The sequence below is a fragment of the Pipistrellus kuhlii genome, unplaced genomic scaffold (assembly GCF_014108245.1).
Source record: "Pipistrellus kuhlii isolate mPipKuh1 unplaced genomic scaffold, mPipKuh1.p scaffold_m20_p_8, whole genome shotgun sequence".
Classification (NCBI taxonomy): domain Eukaryota; kingdom Metazoa; phylum Chordata; class Mammalia; order Chiroptera; family Vespertilionidae; genus Pipistrellus; species Pipistrellus kuhlii.
The window spans coordinates 11,937,727-11,964,541 of NW_023425584.1; the positions used below are offsets into that span (position 1 = coordinate 11,937,727).

A 26,815-nucleotide genomic window follows, 5' to 3' on the forward strand; every position below is an offset into this window, starting at 1 on the left:
TCTTCTTAACATGGTAGTTTTGACAGTGATATTGCTAATATAGTCAAGTGCTTTGGCACATAGACTTTTGTGGCAAAAACCAAATTTGGTTTTAGAAGCCATAGGGAAAAGAGAAAATGGTACTCAAGTAAATTGGTTGAGTACAAAAAGAATACTCCATTCTTCTGAGGAAAGGCTTGAAGCTAATCACAAATGTGCATGATCTCCAATCATGCCCTTACAAACTGGCAGTCTGGCCATTGCATCTGAAGTTTCAATAGGGAGATGAATTTTAAAGACTTTCTGAACACTAATCCAATAGTTGCATTTTAATGTTCGGTTCAAATAGAAATTTCTTAAGCAGTTAAATTTGTAGATGGAGATAGAGTAGAATTGGGTGATTGCAACCCCTTTTTCTTTTCACTTGTTAAAATGAGACATTTACTTGTAAGGAAGTAACCAAATGGGTAGTTTTTCTCCTTGTAGAGAGAGAGAACTAGGAGCGGGCCAGATCTGCAGTGGTCTTAGTAAAAACGGCTAACCCAGGATAAGAGATGTAAAAGCCAAAGATGAAATTATTTCTAGAAATGCTCCAAAATTTAGTGTCAAGAGTTTTTTTCCTTTTTATTTTTCTAGGATTTATAGGCCAGAAAGCTGACTTCATTTGGAAAGAATATCTATTCAACCTATTTAGAGAATTAGAAACAGATATCTAAATGAAGTAAAGTAGAATTCACTAATCTGAAGTCCATTTTCATGGTTTGATAATGTGTCCTGATGTGGTTTCGATGGGAAAATTTATAAATAGTAATTTTAGATTAGTGCTAAGTAAAATAGACAGGACTATAGATATAAAGAACTACAGACAAAGAATATGGAACTGTTAAATCAAGTATATTTTAGTGGGTGAGTTTCTAATTTAAAAAATACTGAGTTGCCACCTCTCTGAGGTTGTACTTCATATTGGTTTTGTGGAAGGAAAGATACACATTTACATTATACATCCTTTATATAGGATAACTGAATTGAGATTTGGAAATACTTTAAGAAATCTTTAATTTGGATCTAAAATTAGCTTTTTAAATTGTGATTTTTTTCTATCATTCTGCATTAGTTCACTTTTGTTAAATGGTCATAGCAGAGACTGGCAAATGTCTAGAAAAGTTAATATTTTGATTCAGAATGTTGTTTTGATTGGGCCAGATGTAGGACAGTGAAGACTTTTTTTTTTTTTTTTTTTTTTTTTTTTTGGCGTGGGAAATTCAGGGTTTGCTTTGGGATTGTATTAATATGGTTGCTATTGAAATGCCTGATAGGGAATTCAGAAATAGAACAAGAGGCTGGTGTCATCCATGCTTTGCTAGGAGAAAATAAAACTGCTAAGCTGCCCTGGCTGCTTTGGCTCAGTGGTTATAAATCATTGGCCTGTGGACTGAGGGGTTGTGGGTTCGATTTTGCTTAAGGATATTTACTTTGGTTGCAGGCTTGATTTCTGGCCCCGTCAGGACAGGTGCAGGAAGCAACCAATCGATTTGAGAGACACATAGATGTTTCTCTGTCTCTTCCCTTCCCCTCCACTCTGAAAAAAATCACTGGAAAAACAACAAAATCAGCTAAGCTGCATTAATTTTGCCTAGCTCTGACTTAAGTTAATAGGCTCTTCATATTCTTTATCTATAGTCTGTGTGCAATTACCGTATTTCTTCAACAAAGTGAATAAAGAAAATGAAAGCTTTAGCAATTAATATGCCATTTAATTTTATTTTTATTTTTTTTTGTATTTAAACTATTACATATAATAGTACATATGTCTCTTTTTTTTCTTGTTATGCCATTTTAAATGAAAGAATAGTAAGTTTAAAGTTGGACATCTAGGTGGTCAATATATTTTTAGTTTTCTAGGATGTCTTGGTGTCTTTATCATGGATAGTTGACACAGATCAGAAGAGAAACAGTTAAACTCTTTTTAGGTGAATTAGTGGGACTGCATTTATCCATTACTCTTAAGAGTAGGTTTTTAGATTAAAACCATCCTCTCGCACTGACAAAATATTGTTTTTGATACTTAAAAAAAAAGATTTTTATTGATTTCAGAGAGGGGTCGGGGAGAGAAACAGAAACATCGATGTGAGAGACTCATTGATTCGCTGCCTCCTGCATGACCCACATGGGATCCAGCCTGCAACCTACGCATGTGCCCCTACCGGGAATTGAACTATACCTCCTGGTTCATAGGTCGATGCTCAACCACTGAGCCACATTGGCTGGGCTTGGACACCTTTATGAATATGGAAACGATTTGTTAATTACATTAGTTTCCAAACTTAATTTTACATATCATCATAATTGCCTCATTTTCAAATTTGTGCACTTTAAATTTTTTTTTTTTTATGTCAGTAAAACTAATGGAAAACTTACGTGCCTGAAGCAGGTAGAGAATTAGAACACAACTCTAAGATCTTATGTACCACACTTTGGTAGGAAACACTAATTTTTATATTATATCTTTAAGTCCATCTTGGGATGAATTGAATAAAATTTTCATGCATCTAATTAATCTCTGAAAAAACTAATGGCCAAACTTGAATTTTTTTCTTATAGATTCCTATGTTCTGGCACAAATTAAAGATTGGCTTCAGGGAGGTGTAAAGTAAAAGAAGAAACTATAGACTCAAATGGTATCAGGATTTATCAAAATACTGAATTTGTGAGTCAAAATTCTCATTTTCCAACTGAATGAGATGTTTGTAATATATGTTGTCTGACTTATAGGCCTTATTCTGTTGGACACTTAATTATAAAAGTTTTTTTTTTTTTTTTTTTTTTAAAAACTGATGTTGATAACAGGCTAGTTTAAAAATGCCTGGTCTTAAAACTTGGTTTAAACATGAATTAAGTATTTTTTTCAATTTTCTTTGTGTCATAAGAATGAGACAGTTGACCCCCCCCTTTTTTTTTTAAAATATAATTTTCAACAGAGAGGAAGGGATAGGGATAGAGAGCTAGAAACGTCGATGAGAGAAACATCCACCAACCACCTCCTGCACACCCCCTGCCGGGGATGAGCCCACAACCAATGCACATGCCCTTGACCGGAATCAAACCTGGGACTGACGCTCTACCGCTGAGCCAAACCGGTTTCGCTTAGATATCTAAGTCTTGACCAGAGATCATGATTTAAAACTTTTTTTTCTATCCTGTAGTCAGTCTTTAGAAGGAAAACAAGACATTCCATAGCTAAAGTGTTAGGCTGTTATAATTTCCCCCCCCTTTTTATATAAACTAAAAAACTTGTAATTATAATGCATATCAATCTTTAGCCAGGGCTTTTTAAAAAGAATAAAGATAATTTTGTAATCCTGTGTCCCTCAGTTCCCTCCACACAGAGGTTCACCTAAAAGCTTTTGAACCGTCCAGAAGGAGCAATCCCTTCCCGGTAAAACCCAGAAGAATGTTGGGGAGAATGTTGTAGAAATGTGAGGGTCATCCTGTGAGTGTAAAAGATGGAAATGGGTAGTTATGACGGTATAACTGACTGATGCAGGTGAGTCTGAGCGTTCATTAACATTTTGGCGCCGGTGGTGCTTGACATCAGGCTATTATTATTTTTTAAAAAATATATTTTATTGATTTTTCACAGAGAGGAAGAGAGAGATAGAGAGTTAGAAACATCGATGAGAGAGAATCATCAATCAGCTGCCTCTTGCACACCCCCTACTGGGGATGTGCCCGCAACCAAGGCACATGCCCTTGCCCGGAATCGAACCTGGGACCTTTCAGTCCGCAGGCCGACGCTCTATCCACTGAGCCAAACCAGTCCCGGCCAGGCTATTATTGATGAAAGGCAATCTCATCCACTTTCCAGGCACACGGTTGGAAGTACAGTCTCGAGCCAGATTTCCTAGATGCAAAGGCTGCCTTGGGTCTGTCACAAGCTGTGTAATCTTAGGCAGGGTACTCAATGTCATTGTCTGTGAAACAGGGAAAATAGTACTTCCTCATAATAGTACTTCCTCATTAGACCAATAAAGTGCCTGGTAGAAGACCTATATAAATACTTACTATCATTACCACAACCACCACTTACTGTGCATGGGATAAAAATTTCTTTCGGGTAGTTGTTTTTGTTAATCTTTAACTGAGAATATTTTTTCATTGATTTTTAGAGAGAGCAAAAGGGAGGGAGGAAGGGGGAGAAAGAAAAATCACATGTGAGAAACGCATTGATTAGTTGCCTCCTGCGCGCATGTACGCACCCTGACTGGGGTAGGGTTCAAACCTGCAGCCCAGGTAATTGCCTTTGACTGAGAATTGAACCTGAGACCTTTTGGTGCTTGGACTGACACTAACCATTGAGAAACATCAGATAGAGCTCAGGTAGCTTTTAATATCCCTCAACATACTGAATATAACTGGAAAAAAATGTTATAGCAACATTATATGAAAATAATAATCATAATGTGATCATCCACAAATATCTATACGTAGGTATGAATTATTTCCAGCAGGCATGTGGAGGGCAGCTGGGTTGGAGGTCATGGGACTTGTGAAGGGAGAAGTGCATTAACATTTCAACGCTTGCCCCATTCATTTACGGGTCACATAAATCCAAGGAGTCTGTTACTTGCTGTTTTCTTCTTTTATATCAAGCACGGGGCCTGCCATAGCAGAGATGATGGTCTATGTGTGAGTGAGGAAGACACTGATGTGTACTAAGGTCTAGTCACCATTTTCAGAAGCGAGGCTGGAGTGAGCAGGTGGGGCCCAGCGGAGTAGAGGTCCTCCTAGGAGGTTTCCAAAAGTATTAGGACCACAAAGCTACCCTCGTCGGCACTGAGTAGTGTAAACTAGTTGATTTGAACAGATGCTGTGTTCCCCTGGGACCCTGGTGTTTCATTATTTTATTTAATACTTTGCGTAATGGTGAAAAGTGGATATTAATTTGAACGTTTCCTCTCATCTCCCCACCCCCCTTCATTTTTTATTGCTATTTGTATGATTGAGTAGGAGCCATTTCCCTTTTCTAGGAGGGAAATACTCCACATTCCAAGGTCTTGATCTGTGGCCACATTCTCTCTGTAGTTTTTACTCATGGCTCGTTTTTGAGATGCTGATTACAAAACTGTGATTTTCCTTCACAATTTAGCTTTTAGCAGGAAATCTGGCTGGGAATAGCACATCTAGATGTGACTCCTAATGTTCTGGTTAGAAAAATACTAAGGCTAGAAGCCAGAATGTCTTATTGTATTGTTGCTTTTATCTGTTTGTTCATGTTGAAGCATATTACATTGTATTAAGAGAAAATTCATGTTGAGTGTTCAGCAAGATGATAGGTGCATGTTTGTAATCTTAATTCTTTAGCTTTTCATTCTGGGCTTTGCTCTAAGAGTGTGACCTTCTCTGCTTCTTTCATGCACTCCAGAAAGGAGACTGAGTGCTTCCTTACCCTGTTCTGAGTTGTCCTTTTACATCTCTGCCGCCTCCCAGGAACCGTTGCCTTACATTGTTGCATGTAAGCTTTGACTTAATGAACAAAGTAAGTAATTCCCCTGAAATGGCTTTCAGGAGGGTGTCCCTCCATTTCCTGTATCACAGTCAGGGCTCCCTGGCTTTTTCTAATGGATTTTGTAGGTATGGTCAGTATCTAAAGAAGAACCTTGAGACCCCAAAAGCACCGAGGGAGGGAAAACTTCATCTTCAACATTCACACAAAAGCCTGTGTGTGTGTGGTGGTGGAGTGTGTGTGTGGAAGCAATGCACAGGAAAGGATGGTAGTTCTTTGATGCAGATTCTTAACTTTTGCCTAGAATGGAAAAGAAGGTTCTTTGGAATGATTGTTCAGACCTAAAAGGTGTTACTTATGGAGGGAGGTGTTGAAAAGAAATGCTCTTGTGCATTCAGATTCCTTTTCTTCTTGATGTGACTGCTGTTGGGCTACCGTAGTATATTTAAGTTTTCCTGTGAACAAAAGGGTAAAAATAATCTCATTGTTAAGCCTCATTAAAGGAAATTGTTCTCCATTAAAATTCAGAATTATGTTTATAGATCAGGTGTATGAAATTTATCCTTTTCAATGTCAGAAAAGCCTTTTTAAAAGTTTTGACATGCTTCTTGTTTAACTTAGCATTTAAAAAATATTGTAAGGACCAAACATTCTCTAACTCGACCCCAGAGTTAACTATAGTAATTTGATAGATCTGTTAATACTTAAAGTAGGGAATTAAGCAGACAAGCAGATATGTTTAAAAAATAAGGCTTGAAATAGCAATTTTTTATTTGAATTAGGCTTAGTATTTGAAGTCTCTGTTCGGAATGCCTAAGTGAGAAAGCTTATCTTGTTAAACTTGTTTTAAGCAGATACTGAGTCATTGATTCAGGTCCCTGAATAGTATGCACAAATGGTCATTGGCATTAAAAGAGAAAGGGGTTTAGGCACGTTTTGGTCATTCTGCAAAACAGGGTCTCATTAATGTTGTAATGCGGAAGGTATGGAGACTCCAGCCCTCGTTGAATGCTAAGATCAGGACTATGCCAATACGAGGCTAATACAAGTTTTGTCAGGAACAGTAAGTGCTAGTTAGCATTGGAGGGCAGCTTCTCGGTGCACCTGAAGGCAGTTTGCTGCTGAATTGTCTTGGGCCGGAGAGCCCTCACCTGGCCAAGGCTGGTGTTTACACACCTTGTCAGTTTTCCTTGGTTTAGAACCAAAGCTTCACATTTGTGAAGCCAGTAAGTTATGTAGAATAAATTATGAAAATTCAACTGAATTTTGATATTTTAAATTTTTTTCGAACTCAAATGACTTCTCTACTTTTGTTAACTTGGTTTTTTCTACCATAGGTCTCAACAAATGGCAGCTATTACATCAGACAGTGGCGAACCCTGCTGCTCCCTTACAGTGTCTGACAGACCACTGTGGATTCAGACCGGGAGCATTGACGTTAACAGTGAGACGGGCAGGTCTGTCTGTGTTCAGCCCTGCCACAGAGTGAAGAGGGCACCATGTCATCACTTGACCATTTCCAAAGTAGATGAGGCTAGCTGTAAATGGATTCATTAGTTCTTTTTCCTTAGCCTTCATTGGTAGCTGCGTATCCCTTATGAAGGTGATCGTTTTAATGAGTCATATTAACTTTTCATATCGTATTACCTGCTGTGCTAAAAAGTAGAGCCAGTCTCCTTCGAGCTTCCAGGAATTGAGAAGAATTTTTCCTATGGTGATAGAAGTTGGGTGTCAGATTATAGATTTATGCCAAATAGCAACCGAGCCTCTCTGGATGGTCAAATAGTGGATTCCTTTATCTTTTCACTATCTCATCCTTTATTTGTCACCTTTAAATTCATTACTCTTAACTTCGTAGTCATATACTTACATATATTAATCTCAAAATTATCATTTACAACTCAGTGGGTGGTAAGGGTGTGGCAATGTAGTTGTAATCTACTTAAGCACATTAATAAAAACCTTGGGTAACGCTCAAAAGGCTTATTTTGGGCTCTTAAACAGGAGGAAAGGTTTAGGGATTCCATTGTGCTGCTTTTGAATTTGCGATTTTGTTTTTCTGAATAAAGGCTATTCATTGGGCTGTATCACTGCATAAGCTGTAATTTGCAAGGAGGGTAGAATGGCATATTTTGGATCAGAGGGTTGAGGTTGGGAAATTATGGATTCTTACCAGTATAGGGGTAGCAGCTACCCTTAAAATGAGCTCTTGAGGAAATAGCATCTTTGTTTGCACCTCATATGAATAGTAAGATCTGCTACAATTCTTGACTTTCCTGCCAACTTGAATAGGCCTCACTCAGATTGAAGCCAACTATTGACAGTTGTAAATAGGAAATGGAAATGTACATAGGATTGGCTACTTTTTTCTCCTTAAATATATAAAAAGGATATTTACTACCAAAGTTCTGAGAATTATATTAGTATAATTCTAAATATTTATTAGTATTATATTAGCAATTATACTAATATTAAACTAATATCTTAGTCTTAGAAAATAATCACTGCTCTTAGCTAAATGTGAACTTGTATTAATCATCTGGTCCTTCAGAAACAAGGACTACACTCACCTTCCACTCTGTTGTGTGTTGTGTTTATGGCTAGAAGTAATTTTTCATTGTTTCGGAAGATAGAATGCCTGGTGGAATTTATTTATAGGCTTTAATCCCGTAAATGAATGAAGCATGGCAACCATTGGAAATTAACATAGAAAAAGAGTTCTAGTAAAGAGTGGGAAAGGTGCCTGTGAAATGTTTGGAAGTTAAATATTGGGAAGAATGGAGAGTTTCCTTTTCTTTTTGCATTCTGTATTTGTTTTGTCTGTTATCCCACTGAAAATACCACATCTTTGGTTTAAAAATACATTTGACCAAAAAACTCATTGTTCTCTCCACAGATCACCTCTTTTGCAAGTCAAATTCTCATTGGTACTGGGGATTGTAGAGGATTTCAGTGGTTTTTTTCCACTTCTGCTATTAAAGGCGGGTTGGCATGTTAGGTATTTTGGTCACGGTATTGGGTAGTAATTTTCATAAGCCTTGTCCTTCCTAATGTTCTGTTCAGAGTCCTGCTTTTTGTAGGAGGACTGGTCAGTCTAACCAGTGTGCACAAGTTGTCTTCTAGAACAAAATGGTGCTCTTGATGTCTCTGATGTTCGTGTCTACCTCTGGGGAGTCACCCCTCACTCTTTTTTTTGCGCTTTGCACATGCGTGGACAGTGATCTGCAGTGGATTCTGACAGAGCCAGGTTTTGTAGATACATAGTTCTAAAGTCTGTAGGTAGCCTGTGCTAAAGCCAGGCTGCTGGTGCTTCACCGCAGTGCACAGCAGCTAAGCTGGCTCACAACGCTTCGTGTTGTAACTGTGAATGGCGGTGTAAAGAACAAAGCTACCGTTCCTTCTTCAGAAATTTTCCAGTGCAGATTGGCAATGTGAAGAGGACAACCATTTTATTTCTGTTGGAAAGAACACGAATGCTTCTGCTGGTTTAGAGTGGCAGTAATTTGTTTTCTCAAAAATTGGTCAAATTTAACTGATTTAAAATAAAAAATCAGTTGTGATCTCCATCTATATAGGACTTAATTAAACAAGGACATCACTTTTCTTATATAATTACTTGTGCTTAACTACATTTTCTTCCTTTTCTTTACTATATTTCAGCACAAAGACATTAGCAGGCTGCTGGTTTCATGGACCTGTACCACAATGACACAGAGAACACCAGAGCACCAGGACTGAATGAAATTGGAGACAGATTTTTAAAGCTGCATAAGAAGTAAATGTTCAGGCAGTGGTTAAAACCAACAGTCTCTAAAGGGCACCTGTAAATTGTGCTATATAAAACCGAAGAAAAGGTATTAGGGGGAATGTTTTCTAAAACAAACTTTTGCAATAAATTATGCATGAGTTGAGGAGAAAAGTGGACAGACCTAAAAGGCATGGGATGATGGCAGAAATGCTGAATTATCTTTCATACTAAAACTTTCTTTCCCCAAGGTTTATGTTACTCAGTTCAGATATGAGCAAAGGTATTTCTAAAATGACTCGCCTGTGGAACCAGTGGTCACAAGCTGAGGCCAGTGTTTCCCTTCAGGGCGCCCCTGGGAACGACAGGAAAGATTAATATCATCCTAAAAGGATGGCAAGGTACCCCTACCCCGAAAATTTGGATGTTTCTTTCTTTGATAAAGCAGGGCTGTATTTCCTTAATACATATTAAGATGTCTTTATTTGCCACCAGTATTTAACATTTTGTGTACATTTTCATAATCCCATTCTTCTAAATTCTGAGTCAGAGTAGATAGGCTAGCGTTGATCTCAGAGTGATGTATACTCTGAGAGCTAGTCCTGAAATCTGAGCTGGAAAGGCGTTTACTCTTCCTATCATTACTGATTTTATTTAGATCCCAAAAGGTGAAAAGTCTAAATTCTGATGTGGTGCTCTCCCCCCAGAGAGCTGCTCCTCCTGTGTCAGTGCAAGAAATTCTCACAGGTGTCAGGTGTGGCTTATCCATGGGGAACTAGCAGCAGAAAGATGGTGTCAGGCTGTTCATGAATTCTTATCTTTGGAAAATACGTATTATAAAAAGAAACCTTTTTCTTTTTTAATGAGCGGAGATAACCAGATTGACCTGTTAGTGCTACATTTTTAAGGTATTTTATATTTGATGGTGCCGTACTTTCAATAATAATAAAAACTGAACTTTTTTAGTGGCAATACCAATTTATTTTTTAAACCAGAAAGATAATCCTTATTGATTACTTAAAAAACAAAAAAGCCAAAAAACAATTCACTTAAAGCAGCATAACTAAGCATTTGGCTTAAGTGTTCAAACTTTACATAATCTTACTGTTTAGGTTTGGAATTATTAACTCCACACTCAGGATTAATAAAAGGTTCTGGGGGGAGTTTTAGAACATTTAATATACCTAAGGACTTGTTTCACAACTCAAAGAAGAAAAGGTAGGCACTCTTGTTTCTGTGAGTTTAATGCAAATCGTAATTGCACTGTAAGTAAAAAAGTTGATTGAATTCTAAAATTGTCTTTTTGGAAAAGTATTTATCGTGAAGTCATTATTCATATGATGAAATCTGAAAAAGCTCAGGAACTATGCCAGCAGGGAGTCCAAGATTACAGGCCTCAGTGGCACCAGACTCTCTGCCCATCTTGTCTTAGCTGTATGACCACCAGCAGTACCTTCCAGACTCCCTTCCAGAACCAGACAACTCCTGCCATGTGAGTTGTATAATCAAGAGTTTTAAGTAAGCTTTAGCATTATTTGTGCAGAGTGATGGAAATGATAAAAGGCAAAAAAAAAAAATAAATAAATAAATAAATAAAAATTTGAGAGATCAGGCTTTAAGGATCTTTTTTTCTCATAAATTCTCAAAAGGTGTTTTGTTATAAACCAGATTTTCATTTAAAAAAAACAAAACTTGGTGGTATTTAAAATCTAGGACATACCATGTTGCTATTTCACTTTCATTGCTTTAGTTGCTTAATATTTAAGCTATGCTTCATGCTACCTTTGTATTTCAAATCTTCAGAAGCCTATTTCATTTTGTAGACTTGAATGACAACTTTGTTTCTCATCTAAAGTATGCTGAGACATAAATGTTAAGAATGTTGTGTAACATCCAATAAAGTCTGATATTTTTAAAAATTTATTTATAAACTATTTACTTTATAGAAGTCAGGTTTTAAAGGTTATTTTTTACTCAGTGTTGAAATTCAACCGCTAGTTGTGGAGCTGTTTTAAGTAGCATCGCTTCCTTAGGAGAACCTGCAAGTTTTTAGTCACTGGAAGGATTTTATGGGACTTACTTTATGTCTAAGCCTGGAGGAATGTGAATGATGGAAACAAATATCTACTGGTGGGTTGGTTGGTTGTTTAAAGGAGTCCTGCCCTTATGGATAATTGGTCGCTTCTTTAATAAGCCCAGCACATCCAATGTGAAAGTGAAGTCAAGTGTTTGCTCAGAAACACTAAGCTGTTAGGGAAAAAGTAGCCTCTTAAAACCTACCAGACAATTGAAGTTTTTCAGTACTGACCCAAAAACTTAGGTCAGTGTGTGTATTTTTCCCCTTTGTGTAAAGCAATCCTTTGGAAGGCTGCCAGTTTTTCCAGAGTATACCTGGAGTCTTTAATTGCAAACATTCTCCCATTTCACCTTATCTAAATGAGTGTAGAAAGGAGGCCACTGGAATCTGGTAATATCTTTTCTTCCTCAAGTTTCTCATTAATGATAAGAGAGCTAGAGAGAAGCAGGGAAGGTAAATAAGCCATGAGCTCAGTATCTGGAAGGCCTACATGAGACCTCTTCCTCCTACCTCCATACCATGGTATCCACCTAATGGTGTCATGACGTGTGCCAGTATGTTTACAGACACAACTCCTACAAAATACAGGGAATGAGGGATGCAACCCATGGACACACTTAAGATAAGGAAATATAAGTTCATATTCGTGTCCAGGAATCATGTGTGGACTGTATCGGCACCTCCCTGGGCATGTCACTGTGGCTAGAAGCCGTTTTACTGCTTTTATAGTTCATTTTTCTCTTTCAAGTAATGATTCCTCCTTCAGTACTCAAATGGAGCATGCTGTGTTTTTAAAGCATACTTTGTCTAGTGATGAGTGTCTTGCCAAATCTCTGCTTATTCACAATGAAATTTCATGGCCTAACAACTCCTTTGCTTAGATATCAAGAAGGTAATGAACCTGGACTGAAAGAAGATACAACTTAGGAAAACTGCCAGAGGAAGGAAGAGCTGGCCAAACACAGAGGCTAGGACATTGTCCTTAAGAACACTTCTGGGTTAGCCCTTTCATTCCCTCGTGAGGCATGTGAGAAGAAGCTTCTAACACTGGTGATATTAAGAGAAAGATGACATGGGTTCTAATCTTAGTTCTATCTTCCTGACAGAAGAACCAGGCCTGGCCGCGCTGGCCAGAATGGGGTGTAGAAAAGTGTCTCACTCAAGCCCTTCAGTTTCTACTTAGCCAAGGCCCAAAACATGAGACAAAGGAATCTTTCCTTGAGCAAAATGTTCTACAATCTTGTGTTTTTGAATTCTAAGCTCAGCCCCTGACTCATGTGGATCCTAAGTCAAAGCAGAACCCTGTGCTCTGAAGATGAACTGATCAGCAGCGTGTCCAGCAAGAAGAGGTGGAGGGAGACGAATGTGTCTGGCCGCAGAAGAGCATAGCTGGCCTTCAGAAAGAGACCACCTAACAGAAGGCAGTGACAGGCAGTCCCTCACGTGTTTAAATGCAGCTGCTTTCACGCCTGTGGGCTGGAAAAGCGTTTACAGCAGAAGCTGTAGCTGTAGCTCCAGCCTTTGATGCCAGCACCACCAACGGCAGAGTCCAATACAAGTGCTACACAGCCCGAGCCAGTTATCAGACCTTTCCTTCCAGTCGACTTCGTGAGGCAAATAGCTTTCTATTTTGGGACCATCAAATCACCCGACAAGTCTTGTCTTCATCTGTCGTGATACCTGAGCTTAGCAGCCCAGTGCCCGATAGGAGTTCCCATTGAGAGAGGCCATGTTTTTTAGCCAGCCAGAAATGAGTAGCTGGGACTGAGTCACAGCCACAGATTGTTAGCAGTGGGGCAGCAAGCCCTGCTTTTAGCTAAGGGGAAAGGAACCGTGAGCTTCCAGTTTCCCCTTGAGTGAAAGGAAAAAGGTGGGGCATCTTACTTCTAGCTCTGGCTGACAGAACCCGTGTGACGGAACCTATACCTAGATGGTGGATGCCAGAGGGTTGGAAAATGGGAAGAAAACTATTTTTGTTGTGGAATATTTCACTTACAGAGGTACAGCAGGATAACAACCTCATGTACCCATCCCTAGCTTCAATCAGCTAGTAGCCAGGAAGACTGAAATTTCTGATGCTTTGAAATATAGTCACTAGTTTTCATAACCTACTTTTATAACTAGTTTGCCCCTTGAAAGGGCAGTTATATGCTCTGTGGCTATTTTTTACCACTCGACTTCGGCTGGCTAGTAGCAAGTCATCCATTTCCTATTGTAGGCTCGGCAGCTTTCGCCCAACACAGGAAGTGCCTGGAAAGATCGCCTTCCTCCTCTGTACAGCTTTAATTGTGCAGTTCCCTGAAGGAACAGGTTTTCCAGTCACTTCTGGTAGAACGTGCACACGTTTCCTTTTTTAAAGGATTTAGATGACAGGAGGACAGTCTGTGACTTTTGTGGTGCAGAGGGGGCAGCCTGAAAGATAAGTTGCTCAAATTTCTCCAAGGAAGTTTTTCTAAGGTGGCAGATATGTACCAAGTACACAACATAGACTGATAGGCGTGTTAGAGAAGTCGGGGAGGGATGAGTTAGGGAGGCGAGAAGGGAAGTGGTCACAGAAAACATGAATGGCAGCCACTTTGGCTGCAGGTTCACAAGCAGCACCCATGAGACCGCTGCAGCTCTAGGCTTTCCCTTCATTTCAGGGGCAAGCTTAAGGGAGTTGAAGTTTGGCTAAGCCAGTTTATAAAGGACAGAATTTACAGATCTGCTTTCCTGGGGGCGGGTCAGGGCTTTAGTCAGGTTTAAATTTAACACCTGCGGCCTGTTCCCCTGAATCTAATCAAATAGTAAAATGCACTGAAAAAGTCCAGGTCTGCTCTTCCTGAATCTGCCTGGATTTTAGCTTATGATCTGTTTGAAGGTGTTCGGCAATCATCTAAGGTCAACTCAGACACCAGAGGCACACCACACTAATCCCCAGGCCTAGCAACATTTCCTGGGAGCTGTGCCCTACTTAAACTACACAAAATATTAGAAATACACTTGGCATTTATGAATTAAACAAAACTGTGACTTTGACAATACCTGAGCAATCTGAAGGTCCAAAGTGTGAGGGCTCGTCATTTTACTGAAGCTCAGATGTGGGCCCAGGGCTGTGATGTTCAGGTCATTAGCTAGTAGGTTCAGCCACTCCCTGGGCTCCATATCCTCACCCAGAGTGACGGTCTATTCCTATAAGTACAATAACGTAAAACCACAGGACATTGGGGGGTGGGGTTCATGGAGCAAGAGGATAGAAATAACCCAGATGCACTGCTTGTGATGGAAAGGAAACACATGCAGAAAGTTGGTTATAGAAAGAGGCTGGATTTCAAGAACAGAACTTCAGACCCAAGATGTGAAGACAACTACAGAAACCACCAGCTGGTGTGAACTTGTAGGAACAGTCCCACTTTTCCGGTAAGCCTTGTACAGAGGCTCTAGTGGATGGAAAAGCTGCTCCATGAAAGTTGGAGAGGTGATGAGAGAGTGCAGACATAGAGGACATGAGATTCAATGTAAATGTGATCTAGGAGAAAGTGGGGAAGCTGACACTGGAGGACAAGTTGGGGATTTTTGAAAGTCAAGACAAATCCTTACAAATATCTAAGGTGCAAAGTTTAAAAAGCAGAAGATATGCTTATAAGCCAGTTTGAACAGTCAATATGTGAGGACATTGTACGTGGCTACACAGGATGGGCTCACTAAGGGGCTTTCTTTACAAACATTTTTTAAATACTTTATTGTTTAAAGTATTACATGAGCCTCCTTCTCCCTCTCTCCCCCCCATTGATTTCTCCCCAGCCACTCCCAAGTCCAAGCCCTTACCCCCATTACTGTCCATTGGTTTTGTTTGTATGCATGCATACAAGTTAAGCTGCGATTACTGAATTCACTATTGAGAAATCCTAGATGAGCCCTCCAAAGTGGTCAGAACTACACACCTATGCAAACAAAATCCTGCAGAAGCTGAACTCGGCTCTGATGAGGTCAAGACAACAGGTTGTCTCACTACCTCCCACCACATTCTCTGGGAGGTGACTAGTAGCACATAAACCTAAGCTGATATTTGAATAACTTGCTAGTCTTAAAATTTTGAGAATAACTAGTTGCTACTTATCTTGAGATAACATATTTGTTAGCAGCAAAGGAGACATTTTAAAACAGGTACTGAATAAAGAGCACAGAATGAACACGCTGTAGTGAGCTCACATAGACCACTTATTGAGCAATGTCCTTTCAGACTATAAGTTTCTAGTAGAGCAGCAGTGCTATTTTGAATGTAAATATGGCCCTTACCTTCTAGGAGCTCCTGGTCTATTCATGGAAGCAGATAGGTTAAAACATGTCTTTGAGCCTCCAAAAACACTCTAGAAGGAGAACCAAATTTTGACCAACAGCATTGGAATAAAAATACATACAATGTCACAGTGTGATTACCTTAAAAGTAAATTTTGGCATACTTGTTTTGGTTGGAGGAAGGCATCACTGAACTTTAAATCATACTTTAGCAACAGAAGGCAAACAGGCCACCTTCCTTCCTTACACTAATATCTACTTTTCAACAGTTTAAAGGTTCTTCTATGGCCAAATGTTTTCAAAGTGTTTGAATTTACCTTTTCCCCAAGATTCTGGAAGTAGAGAAATAATAGTGGTACATAAAAACCTCTAGGCTTAAGCAAACTTCATTTCTTTCCATGTACATGGCCCACTCACTAGAGGCATTTAATGTGGGTCCTGTACGATTTCAAGAGAGTAGGGCAGGGGGAGCGTAAAAAAGCAACACCTATACACCCTGCAGGAAGAGTAGTGTCTTCACCAGGACTGTTTCTAGGCAAACGATTCCTATTTCTTGGAGCTCAGCTAGTCCTTCAGGAATCTCAGTCCCAACCTGTGCTTAGTCTCAGCCATTGAACTCAAAGTCTAAGCAAAACAGAATCCATAATATTTTCATAGTAATATGGGATTATCTCTTTTTCACCACCATTCTGTCATGAGCAATGCAGAATTTTCCAGACTGCAGGATGTGATACTGTGACAATATGATAATCTATCATGTCTCATGTTAAAGAGCTTTGCAAATATGTAGAATGCCACTCTTACTAAAATGTGCTTTGTTTTGGAAGATATTTTTCTAGGAATATTTATGTTAATATGAAATGTATTTAAATTCTAACATATATTAACAGAGACAATCCACACGAGCCAAAATATTCTTTAAATGTTTTTGAGTGGAAAGGGTTCTGAGAACAACTCCAGCCTGACATGGCCCCACAAGAAGCACTTGCCACTGATGCTGCACCACCAGTTTTATGTTTCCCTACATACGCAGGATTTCTCACATCTTTTGGGGAAAATTTACCATAAAAGAATAAAACAAAATTAGCAATGTTCTTTCTCCCTCTCCCATAGTAAATTCTATGGAGAATTTCTTTTCAATCTGGGATATAAGCTTAGCAAATTAAAGTCAATACTGCACATAATTCTGCTAACTATCCATAAAGCAATAGCCTAAAGGGTTTTGAGAAGAGATCAAAGAGCGAGCACAATCCTTAATTTGGGAATGGGACTACTGCATGTCAGTTATACATGCACTTCATTTCTGAGATGAAACATGGCACTGCCTTTGTCACAAACCAGCAAAACTGGAAGCTTTCATCAGCATCAACTAATAAATAAAAACCCAAATAAACACCTACCTTTGAAAACTCTGGGTTCATGTAGTCTTAAAAGAATATTTTATTCTGGCACTCACATATTCCTGAATGAAGCTATTTTAAGTTGAAAATAAGAAATGCTTGGTCAAAAAAGTGATTTTATAACATCTGTGCAAAGTTGGGGAGGGCTAAAGCTTGAGGTCGTTTCTGAAGTCAAGTACATGGTAGAATGGCCAACTTTTTCCAAGGTCATCCTCAAGGTGACAACTAAGACTTAAGGCAAATCTGTGGAATCCAGAAACAATGAACTGAACACTGCTCCCAGAGCCAGAGAGAAGCCTTCTGCTTCAGCTGTCATGAGGACAAAATGCACAGGCTCAGACTGTCACAGAAAGCATTTATTACCACAGAGGAAATCAGGAGTCCACGCTGCGCAGCCTGGGCAGTGCGTGTGATTGGGAGAGGGGGCAGGAGGCAGGACCCCCGTCAGTCATATCTGGGCAGTCTCTGACCAGCAGGTTTGCTCGGTCCAGGAGATCAGGCGTCTGGCTTGTATGTTTGTCTGGCTCAGGAGGTCAGCCTTAAGGCTCCTCCTGGATACAACAAAGGACAACAGCTGCACAGACACCAACTTAAAATGGAAATCAAATTAGGCTCGTTACATCAGGATACACTTCACCCTGATCATCACACACAAGGAGAGGTGCACTGGGGTCTACTGGATGGCCTCTCTGAGATAAGATGCTTTTAGAACGTAAACATTGGCAGGGCCTTTCCCCTTGCTACCAGCAAGCAGCACACAATTTACTAGCCAGCTTTAAAAGTTACTGTTATCTCTGTTATCTGTTATTATTTGGATTTTGAACAAAATTGATGGAGTAGGAGCCAGTAGAGGAATCCTGTTTGATCTGAAAATTTTCTGTGGAGAGTCCAAAAGGTCGGAGAACCAAGTTCCCAAGATCTTTTAGTTTACCTGCAATGTAAAAGCAAAAAACGCAAATAAATATGGGGAAAGAACAGAAGTAGGAAGTCCCCATTGAACTTGCCTTATTACAAAATATAAAGAGCATCTCTTGGTAGTTACAAAACTCCTGCTTTTAAAATGGTGAAGCCTCAGTCCCCCCGCTCCCCGGAGTGCAGTCACTTCAATGCCGTCCACCCTGGAAGCTGCGTGTACATGAGCGGGAGGGAGCCCAGCTGGCTCCTGGGACAGCAACGCTTCCTGTCCAAACTGGCCAGACCCATCGAAGGACAGACTCTGGGGTGAGTGGTGGCCGAATCACCTGCTCCCAGGTAAACAAGGGCACCCTGCCAATCCCCACTGCCTGGCGGTGGGACACAGGCCTCTCCATGTCTGTTCTCTAAGAAACAGCAGCAGCCACCTGCTGAAGCTAATTCCACTTAGCAGATTTCTACAATTTCAAAATCAACAGCCTCCTACTTTTCTACAGAAGGCCTCACCTGGATTCCACACCAAACTCATCGCTTACGGGGAAGGGGTGATCTCGTTCATTTGCACAAGCTTGTCAACCTCAACAGTCCAGCCTTCTCTCCCCGAGTTCTAGGCTTTATCAACTACCAGTGACTTCCTGTCCTAAAGCCAGAACTGAGACACATGGTGTAACCAAGGGATTTTATGCTGATTCTACATACAAAGAAGTTATGGAGTTTGTATATCAATAGTTGAGGGAATTTCTAGAACATTTGAGAGATTCTTAGAGATTTATGGGGCAAAGGGATGGAATATTTCAAACCTGGAGTGTTAGAAAATATTGGCTAGGATGAGTGAGAAAACAGTTTCAATCCTTTCTAAAACTGTTCTTAATTTTTCTTGCAGGTCTGCTTCCAATGGAGATGAGAATGGGGGTAAGAGGGAAAGAAACCCCAATCACCAGAGGGTCTTCCCATCTTATCCCTGTTAGCAGCTTTGTCCCTCTGAGGCCTCCCCTCTTGAAGTAAAGCCCAGGTAAAGAACATAAAGATGCCTGCCCTTCAAATGTCCAGGCCTGTACTAATAACTCCTGGAAAGAACTTTTGGTTTCATTCTAAGATCTATCCCTCTGAAGCTCACCACATTCTGAGAAAGCTCCAGGAATGCAGGGCAACCATTCTCCAGGCAGGCTTCCCACACACAAACCTGGAAGACATACTCAGTGCTTCTCTTTAAGGAGCATCACTGGTGTGGAACCCTCCCTGCACACAGGGGACAGCACAGAGCATGGTCTTGGCAGAGAAACACAGGGATGGGGACAACAAGCAGAGACAAGATGGGGCATCCTTAGGAAAGTGTCACCCAGAACTTGGGCAGTCTGTCTTGGCGTTGAGGAGAGGGAGGAAATGAATATTTTAAGGAGCCAAATAAAATGTCCCTGCTGGCATAATCGGCGGCTCCTCTGACAGTGCGTGAGCATGCGTATTGAGAGTCCCAGAAGGGCAGTTCCACTTGGAGGAACCCTGTCCAGGGCCACTCCCTGGGTGGAGGGGGCACTGCAGGCCCCTCCTCAGGGAGGCAGGAGTGAGCAGTGTGTCAGTGGGCGGAAAGGGAGGGGAGAGGGCACATGGCATCAGGTTTAGGTTCCACAAGCCAGGCCCAGCGTCTGTGGTTCTCGTGTCATAGGGAAGTCCACTGACGGTTTAAGTGCTGAGCTTTGGGGTTGTTAGTGCTGTGACAAAGTAGAGAATGAACCAGAGAGGCTGGAGTGGCTGACAGAAAGGCAGTGCTGCATTGTGGGAAAGAGGCCATTTATTCACTGACCAAACATCTGAATGTCTACGATGTTGGGTAAAGCAACTCAGAATCCAGAGTAGGGCCAGTGGAACACTAGGCAACAGTGCAAAACTTTCTGGATGGACCAACAAGTTTCTAGCATCTGAAAAGTTCACCTTTTGCTGTTTAAGATGATGGCAGAGAAGCACCTTCAGTGACGATCATGCTCCTAAAGAGATGCACAATCACCCACAATTTTCCTGCTGCTTAGAGGCAGGTTGGACACTCAGAAAAAAGGCAGCTTCCTTGTGCCTAAGGCAGGATCACTTGCCAAACTGGCCTATGTGCCACACTTTTCACTGGTGGCCAAATTCTACCCCCACTCCGCCACCCGGGCAGTCATCAGTTAGGTTTCCTTACTACCCCTGTAGCAAACCTGGCACCTTCACTCGGCCTGGCTTTGGGGAGCTCTGGCCAGGACATCTATTTCCACCTCACCACATCACTGACCCCATGCCTGAGCTCCTTCAGACCTCAGATTCCCTGCCTTTCATGGCCCTGAGGTTGATCTGCCCAGAGAAAGGGACAACAGCAAACACTCCCGTTGTGACCACTTTCCTCAAATAGGAAGCCAATCGGATTGTCCTGTGCTCAGCAAAGACTGTGGCACTGGGGCTGAGGCCACCAGATCCCCACTCCTGTTCTGATGACATTTATAAAAGACAGGCTTGGAAGGGAGGGCAGAGTATGTTTACCCATTCCGAATTTCAGTTAGGATTTTTCCCCCTAAGGAGGGGGTATATAGGTCTAACAAAAGAAAGTCAAGTCACAGAGAGAAAAGAAAACCCCCAAAATGCTCATTTTGTTCAATAACCACATAACTTCCTAACACTGAGCAGTTTTTTAAATCTTTAACTACCAGCGCTCCAGCAAAAGCCACCATTCCTACAGAAACTTGCACAAAAAATCGTGCCAACTCTATGGCAAAAGCTTGCTCCGCTTTTAAGAAAGTGACACTATCTTGCACTCAGAATGACCACCCTCCAAGGATCTCACGGCACACGATCAGCCACGACACCCGTAACAAGGAGGGGAGAACACTAGACAACTCTTGTGGGGCTCAGTCTGTACAGTGATTTCTCCCCTCCAGGCTCTCCCATGGCAGGTAACACCCACAAGCAATACTTTATTCATGACCCTGACATTCCTGACGAAAAAAGAATCCAGCTATTAATCTATTCATATGTAACAACAAACTATTACTTAAGAACTTAAACTGCTTAAGATGGGAGATTTCATTACAGAAGCAACTGAAGGAATTAATTCAACTTGAATATTTCACATGGAGGGAAAAATATAAGTAAAACCCAAAGCCATGGAGACAGGGCTCATTAGAATTTACAGTGACGGGGACAGAGGGAAGTTTTGATGCCAGCTGCCACTGACGACACAATCGGGCTCAGTTTGCACTCATTCCTTTACGTTTTGCACAAAGCCTGGAGAGCGCTGCCTCGTTGTCTTTCCTATGTCCAATGTGGTCGTCCATAAAGCCATCTCTTTCAGCAGGAAGTCTAGCTCAGCTAAATGCACATAGATTTTTATTTATTTATTTTTGGCAAAAATAAAGAAAGCAGCATTGTTAGGAGAGAAACACTTTTTTTTTTTTTTTTTTTTTTTTTTTTTAAAGAGTATCTCTAAAATAACTTTTCTGCTCAAATATGGTGTAAAAGTTTAATTAAATAAGTAAATTAGAGAAAGAGCCTTTTGGGGAAAAACTGGGGAAGGCTCTAGAAATTGCCTGTCTGAAGCAGCTCCCCCTGGAGCCTGTGTCCAGCCAGCAGGGTTGGAGGGCTGTGGATTGCCTGGGCTAATGGGTTAGCTCTCCTGTCAGAGTGAACTATGGGGAAATTTGTTCTCATTCTCTGGATCCTGACACTTACAGCTCATAAAAGGCCAAGTTCAATTTATTGTAAAAGTTGTTTTCTTTAGGCACATGTGACTGCAATATATTAAATGTAAGTTACGTGACAGATTTAGGAACTATTCCTAAGGAAGACCTTATACTTGATCTTGAGTAGGGAAACATCAGGTTATAAGCAGAATATGCTGAGCATACTGTTGCATGAGAGGGGTTTCTCTGAATCCAACTATAAAATACTCTGGCAAACAAGAGAAGTAACTAAAACATGGATCAAAAGAATCCATTTGCCCTACCCTCCACTCACAGCCTTCCCCCACCTCCCCATTTACTCCTAAATCCCTACCTTCTCACGTCTCCTCAAAGAGACTCAATGCATTTTCAAAACAGAAATTCCATTGATCCTGCCATGGTACTGGCGGGTAGTGACAGCATCTTAATGAACTGAAAGCCTTAGGCTGTTCACTCAGTGAAAAAACGCCACTGTCTTCATGACACTCATGATCTGAAGTGCAGGTTGTTGGTATCCCAGGTTGGGAACTGTGTTTGCATTCTTTTAGGCAGGGAAAATGTCCAAGAAAAGTAAACAGCAGTTTGGGGTTTTGAGAAGCTGACCCCCACTGTAAACCAGTGCCCCTCCTGGAGTGAAACAGCTAAGAGCTCACTAGCCCCACGGAACTGCCGCCCACAACAAACGAAAGGCCCAGAAGTCGTTTCAAACTGTTGTGTTTCCCTTGAATAAAAATACTTCTGTCCCTGGGACCTGTGCTTCCCAGATACCGATGGTCAAGAGAAGTAAGAGAAACAAACTTACCTAACATCTCTTCCTTCATTCTTTCATTTCGTTCTTCAATTTGCTTAGGTAATCTCTGCGGGAAAAGAGGAGAAACCGGGGTTGGTAAAAGATCCCTCGGCTTTATTTTGAATTTGAGAAACATTAAAAACAAATGTGAATGTGAGATAAAATACAGATATGTGATATTAAACAAAAAAACAAGTCTTTGTGGGTGAGCCACATGAAGATAGTTTTATTTAGCTCACTGCTCTACATCCAGTTCTTGGCAACAGTGGCCCAAGAAAAACCTCAATAAAGATGTGGTGACCATGTACCTTGGTTGCGGGCAGATCCCCAGTAGGGGGTGTGCAGGAGGCAGCTGATCGATGACTCTCTCATCGATGTTTCTAGCTCTCTATCTCTCTCCCTTCCTCTCTGTACAAAATTAATAAAATACAATATATTAAAAAAAAAAAAAAAAAAGATGTGGTGACCAAACATATACACAAAAGAGTGTCTGAAAGAATACCTGCCAGAATTTTACAATGGTATGTATACTTAGGTGTTGGGATTATGGGTGATATTTAATTTTTTTTGCTCATTTATATATTTTTTACCTTGAAGTCCTTTCTTTATAGAATCTAATTTACTGAGAAAATCCGATTGATAATGGATGTTTTCTACCTTCGCACTATTGGCATTTTGGACTAGGACATCCTTTGTTACGGGGGTTGTCTTGTGCACTGTGGGATGTGGAGAGCAATCCTGGCCTGCCACTTAAGATGTCAATAGTACCATTCCAGTCATGATGTCTCCAGACACGGCCAAATGTCCCTGGGAACCAGATCATTCCTAACTGAGAACCACTGATCTGGGTTAGAGTCTCTTTTGGACCCTTTTAGCTCTGTAATTGGCCCCAAGTACTCTGGGATTCCAGTAATAACTCTATTATAAGAATTAAAAATAAATTCTTTATGCATATAACTACTAGCATAAAAGGCTTCCTTTCACAGAAGGCTTAAAACTAATATGACAAGGATAAAGGCTACCAAGAATTTGGCCAAGGTTTTAAGTATTATGTTTCCTCATGTCAAAGTTAGTTGATCTTACCACCATTCAGAGATATGTTAAAAGTCAAATAAAGAACACTGGTTTCAAATTGCTTATGTATTTTAATTATCCAAACCAGGCTGTCTTCCATTACTCCATTTCTAGATAAATAAGAGAATGTTATTATGGAAGGAAGTATGTATAAAAACAGCAAAACAAAACTCACACCACCTAGGATATTAATGCAAAAAGATCAGTCAACATTTCTCAGGTTGCTCAGTAGAATAATCATTCCAAGAGAGGTGGGAAATTCTGCAGAGCAGGGCAGACAGGAAATAGAAACAAGGGAAGGAATCGGCAGAAGGCAGTATGGAGCAGGGGGCAAGCAGTGGGATGGGAGAGCTCCAGACAGATGGCGCATGCAGGTGTTCAAGAACCCACTATGTCCGCATCTTCCATTTTTTAAAAAATATGCTTTTATTGATGTCAGAGAGGAAGGAAGAGGGAGAGAGAGAAACATCAATGATGAGAGAGAATCATCAACCGGCTGCCTCCTGCACCCTCCCCACTGGGAATCGAGCCCACACCCCAGGCATGTGCCCTGACAGGCATGGAACTATAATCCTGGTTCATAGGTCAATGCTCAACCACTGAGCCACACTGGCCAGGACTTCCTATTTATTTTCAAGAAGAGTATGCTTTGATTTTTATCTAATCAAATCTTCCCGTTTTTCAATATTGGCAAGTGGCCTCAATTAAAAACAAACAAAAACCTGGCTTAAACAAAACATGTCTGTAGATCCCCACCTCCTGTCTGCTGGCCCATGCTCCCCCGGGCGTGCTGGGGTGCAAGACAGGCCCCTCCACCCGAACGGCTCTCTGCAGAGGGTGGCAGTGAAGAGAGCTATTTAGTTGAAGTCAGGTTTCTCAAATTGATTTGAACACCCATTATTATGGGGTAATAACGTGTGCACATCCAATTCAATAGTACATCCTTTAGAATATATGCTGCTGCTCTATGCATTAGGGACAATCAGAGTGGTTTTAAAGGTAAAGTACAAACCGGAGTTATTTTTAAAGTGGGGAAGCAGTAAGGTTTAGCTAATTTACAACTGACATGAAAATTAGCCCAGCCAGCGTGGTTCAGTGATTGAGTGTTGACCTATGAACCAGGAAGTCACGGTATGATTCCTAGTCAGAAAACCTGGGGGCTTGATCCCCAGTGTGGATCATGCAGAAGGCAGCTGATCAATGATTCTTTATCACTGATGTTTCTCTCGCTCTCCCTTCCTCTCTGAAATCAATAAAAATATATTTAAAAAATTATAACACCTAGAAGCAAAAGGAATGCAGTGTTGGAGATAAGACTAGAAGTCATTTAAAAAAGGACAAGAAGATTAGTTTAGGATATATTCAATTGCAAATGTGTTAGGCCTATATGACAATAAATAGAAACTTGGTGACTGAATAAGAAAAAGGATGGATAGAAAACCAGAAATTCCTTACCTATAACACTAAGACTCCCTTTGGTCTGAACTGTACTACAGTGGACAAGAGTGTCCTAGTCCAACAATGAAGTAAGATTTCTGTCAACCCTAGAGACGGAAGGTTTATACAGGTAACACATTGAGGATGGAGTTTAAATGGCACATGGTGAGTCTCTGGCTACCACTTTCAAGTTCTGTTGCCCATATATTGTGATAAGGCTCCTCAAAAGAATAGAAATGGAATGCAGTTGTGTCCCAAGGATTATTTAAGACTCACTGAGTAGCAACACGAGGAAAAGAAGAAAAGAATGAGGCTTACCATACAAGCTTCCCTGGCTTGGTGCACTGATGGGTCTTTTTCTAGAATGGACTTGTAGTCTTCCAGGGCTTCATCGAGCTTGTCAGTGCTCTCGTACAGCTCCGCTCTCCTCAGCAGGGCCCTGATGTAACTGGGGTTTAGCTGAATGGCTGTAAAAGGAGAGGAGGTAACTGTTACCATGGGGAAAAGGGCCTATACATACTCGGCCTATCCATAAGAGTCTACAGACGCAAGCGGGATGGTTTCTGTTTTGGACATGTGTCAGTTAACTGGTTATCAACCATCATTCAGGGTCTAAAGAAAGAGCCATTTGTCCAAGGCTATACCTGGGGCCAGCAAGCTTTTTCTGGAAAGAAAGACTGAAGATTTCAGGCTTTGCAGGACAGACATTCTGTCACAGTTACTCAACTCTGCTAGTGTAGCATGAAGCAACCAGATAGTGCCTTGAGCCAACAAGGTGAGTTCCCATAAACCTTACTGATGCTGAGATTCACACTTCACATAATTTCCATGTGTCACAAAATATTATTTCTCATGGATATTGGTTTAACCAACCCAAACACAAATCTGGAAAACAGTCTTCCCCTTCCTCTCATTTTCCTGACGTGGCTCCTCCTCTTTGGACCACAGCTGGGAATGACTGTTGCCCACTGTACACCCTGCTAACCAAGCTTACAAGGCATTTCTGTCATTTGGTTACAGAGAGAGGAACTCTGAAAAACAGCAGTTTGTTCCTAAATTTAAATTTTTCAAAGCCACACATCACACACAGATTAAGGTTCAATTCCTTCTTCCAAACAAAACTACATTCAGAATTAGTTCCTGCCCACGATAGTAATAGATCAGAAGTAGTTAGCTACATTCTAATGTAGCAATAGTTTAATTCAGGTACTAAAAAAGAAATTAAGAAATACAAAGAAAAGAAAGCCCCAGTAGAGGGGATGATGAATTAATGTAAAAAAAAAAATAAAAAAAAAATAGGAGAACTCATGCTTACTATGAGAGTTGGATTAAACAGCCTAAGATTCTTTCTAATCCTATGGTTTTCTCAAAGAAATTATTATCTAAAGAGAGGAAAACAAAAATACAAATTATGTAAAGTAATAATTAGCTAGTATTAATAAATCTCATGAGTAGTAAGATGCAAGGAAAAGGGATTATGTATGTTCTCCACACCAAGCTGGTTAGAAAGGTAAGAAAAACTGGTCTATCAAAAATTTTTTTGACTGGCTTATTTCAATTAGCATAATGCTCTCCAGTGAAATAAACCAGTCAGTGAAAGAAAAACACCACATGATCTCATTCACTCATGGATAATAAAGAACATTATAAACTGATGAACAAAAATAGATACAGCCGAAACCGGTTTGGCTCAGTGGGTAGAGCATCAGCTTGCAGACTGAAAGGTCCCAGGTTTGATTCTGGTCAAGGGCATGTACCTTGGTTGTGGGCACATCCCCGGTGGGGGTTGTGCAGGAGGCAACTGATCAATATTTCAGACTCTCTATCCCTCTTTATATATTTAAAAAATATATAAATATATTTAAATATATCTAAAAAAAAAAGATACAGAGGCAGAGAAGCATCAAATAGACTGTCAAACAACAGTGGGAAGGCTG

The 26,815-nt window shown here is 40.5% G+C and overlaps 2 protein-coding genes across 20 annotated transcripts in view; one reads left to right on the forward strand and one right to left on the reverse strand.

The window, feature by feature from the left end:
• The window catches only part of PWWP2A (PWWP domain containing 2A), a 44,566-nt gene extending 23,261 nt beyond the window's left edge, over positions 1-21,305 (forward strand). For 8 of the 17 annotated variants that reach the window (XM_036424985.2, XM_045576492.1, XM_036424997.2 and 5 more), the window contains one exon: positions 9,143-15,627. Coding sequence is in view for 5 of the 17 variants with exons in the window: in XM_045576492.1 (XP_045432448.1) it covers positions 9,143-9,156 (14 nt within the window). In the remaining 12 variants the exon portion in view is untranslated. Of the gene's footprint in view, positions 1-2,580; positions 2,687-3,351; positions 3,414-6,819; positions 7,023-9,142; positions 15,628-18,777 lie in introns of those variants that run through there. The other 9 variants (XM_045576490.1, XM_036424994.2, XR_006740655.1 and 6 more) reach the window with 8 other exon arrangements.
• Positions 17,324-26,815, reverse strand: part of TTC1 (tetratricopeptide repeat domain 1) — a 42,535-nt gene continuing 33,043 nt past the window's right edge. For 2 of the 3 annotated variants that reach the window (XM_036425000.2, XM_036424999.2), the window contains 3 exons: positions 25,197-25,345; positions 22,380-22,434; positions 17,324-17,913 (listed from right to left, as the gene is read on the reverse strand). In XM_036425000.2, coding sequence (XP_036280893.1) covers positions 17,780-17,913; positions 22,380-22,434; positions 25,197-25,345 — 338 coding nt within the window. In that variant the 3' untranslated portion in view covers positions 17,324-17,779. Of the gene's footprint in view, positions 17,914-19,011; positions 19,134-22,379; positions 22,435-25,196; positions 25,346-26,815 lie in introns of all 3 variants that reach the window. The other variant, XR_004985802.2, reaches the window with a different exon arrangement.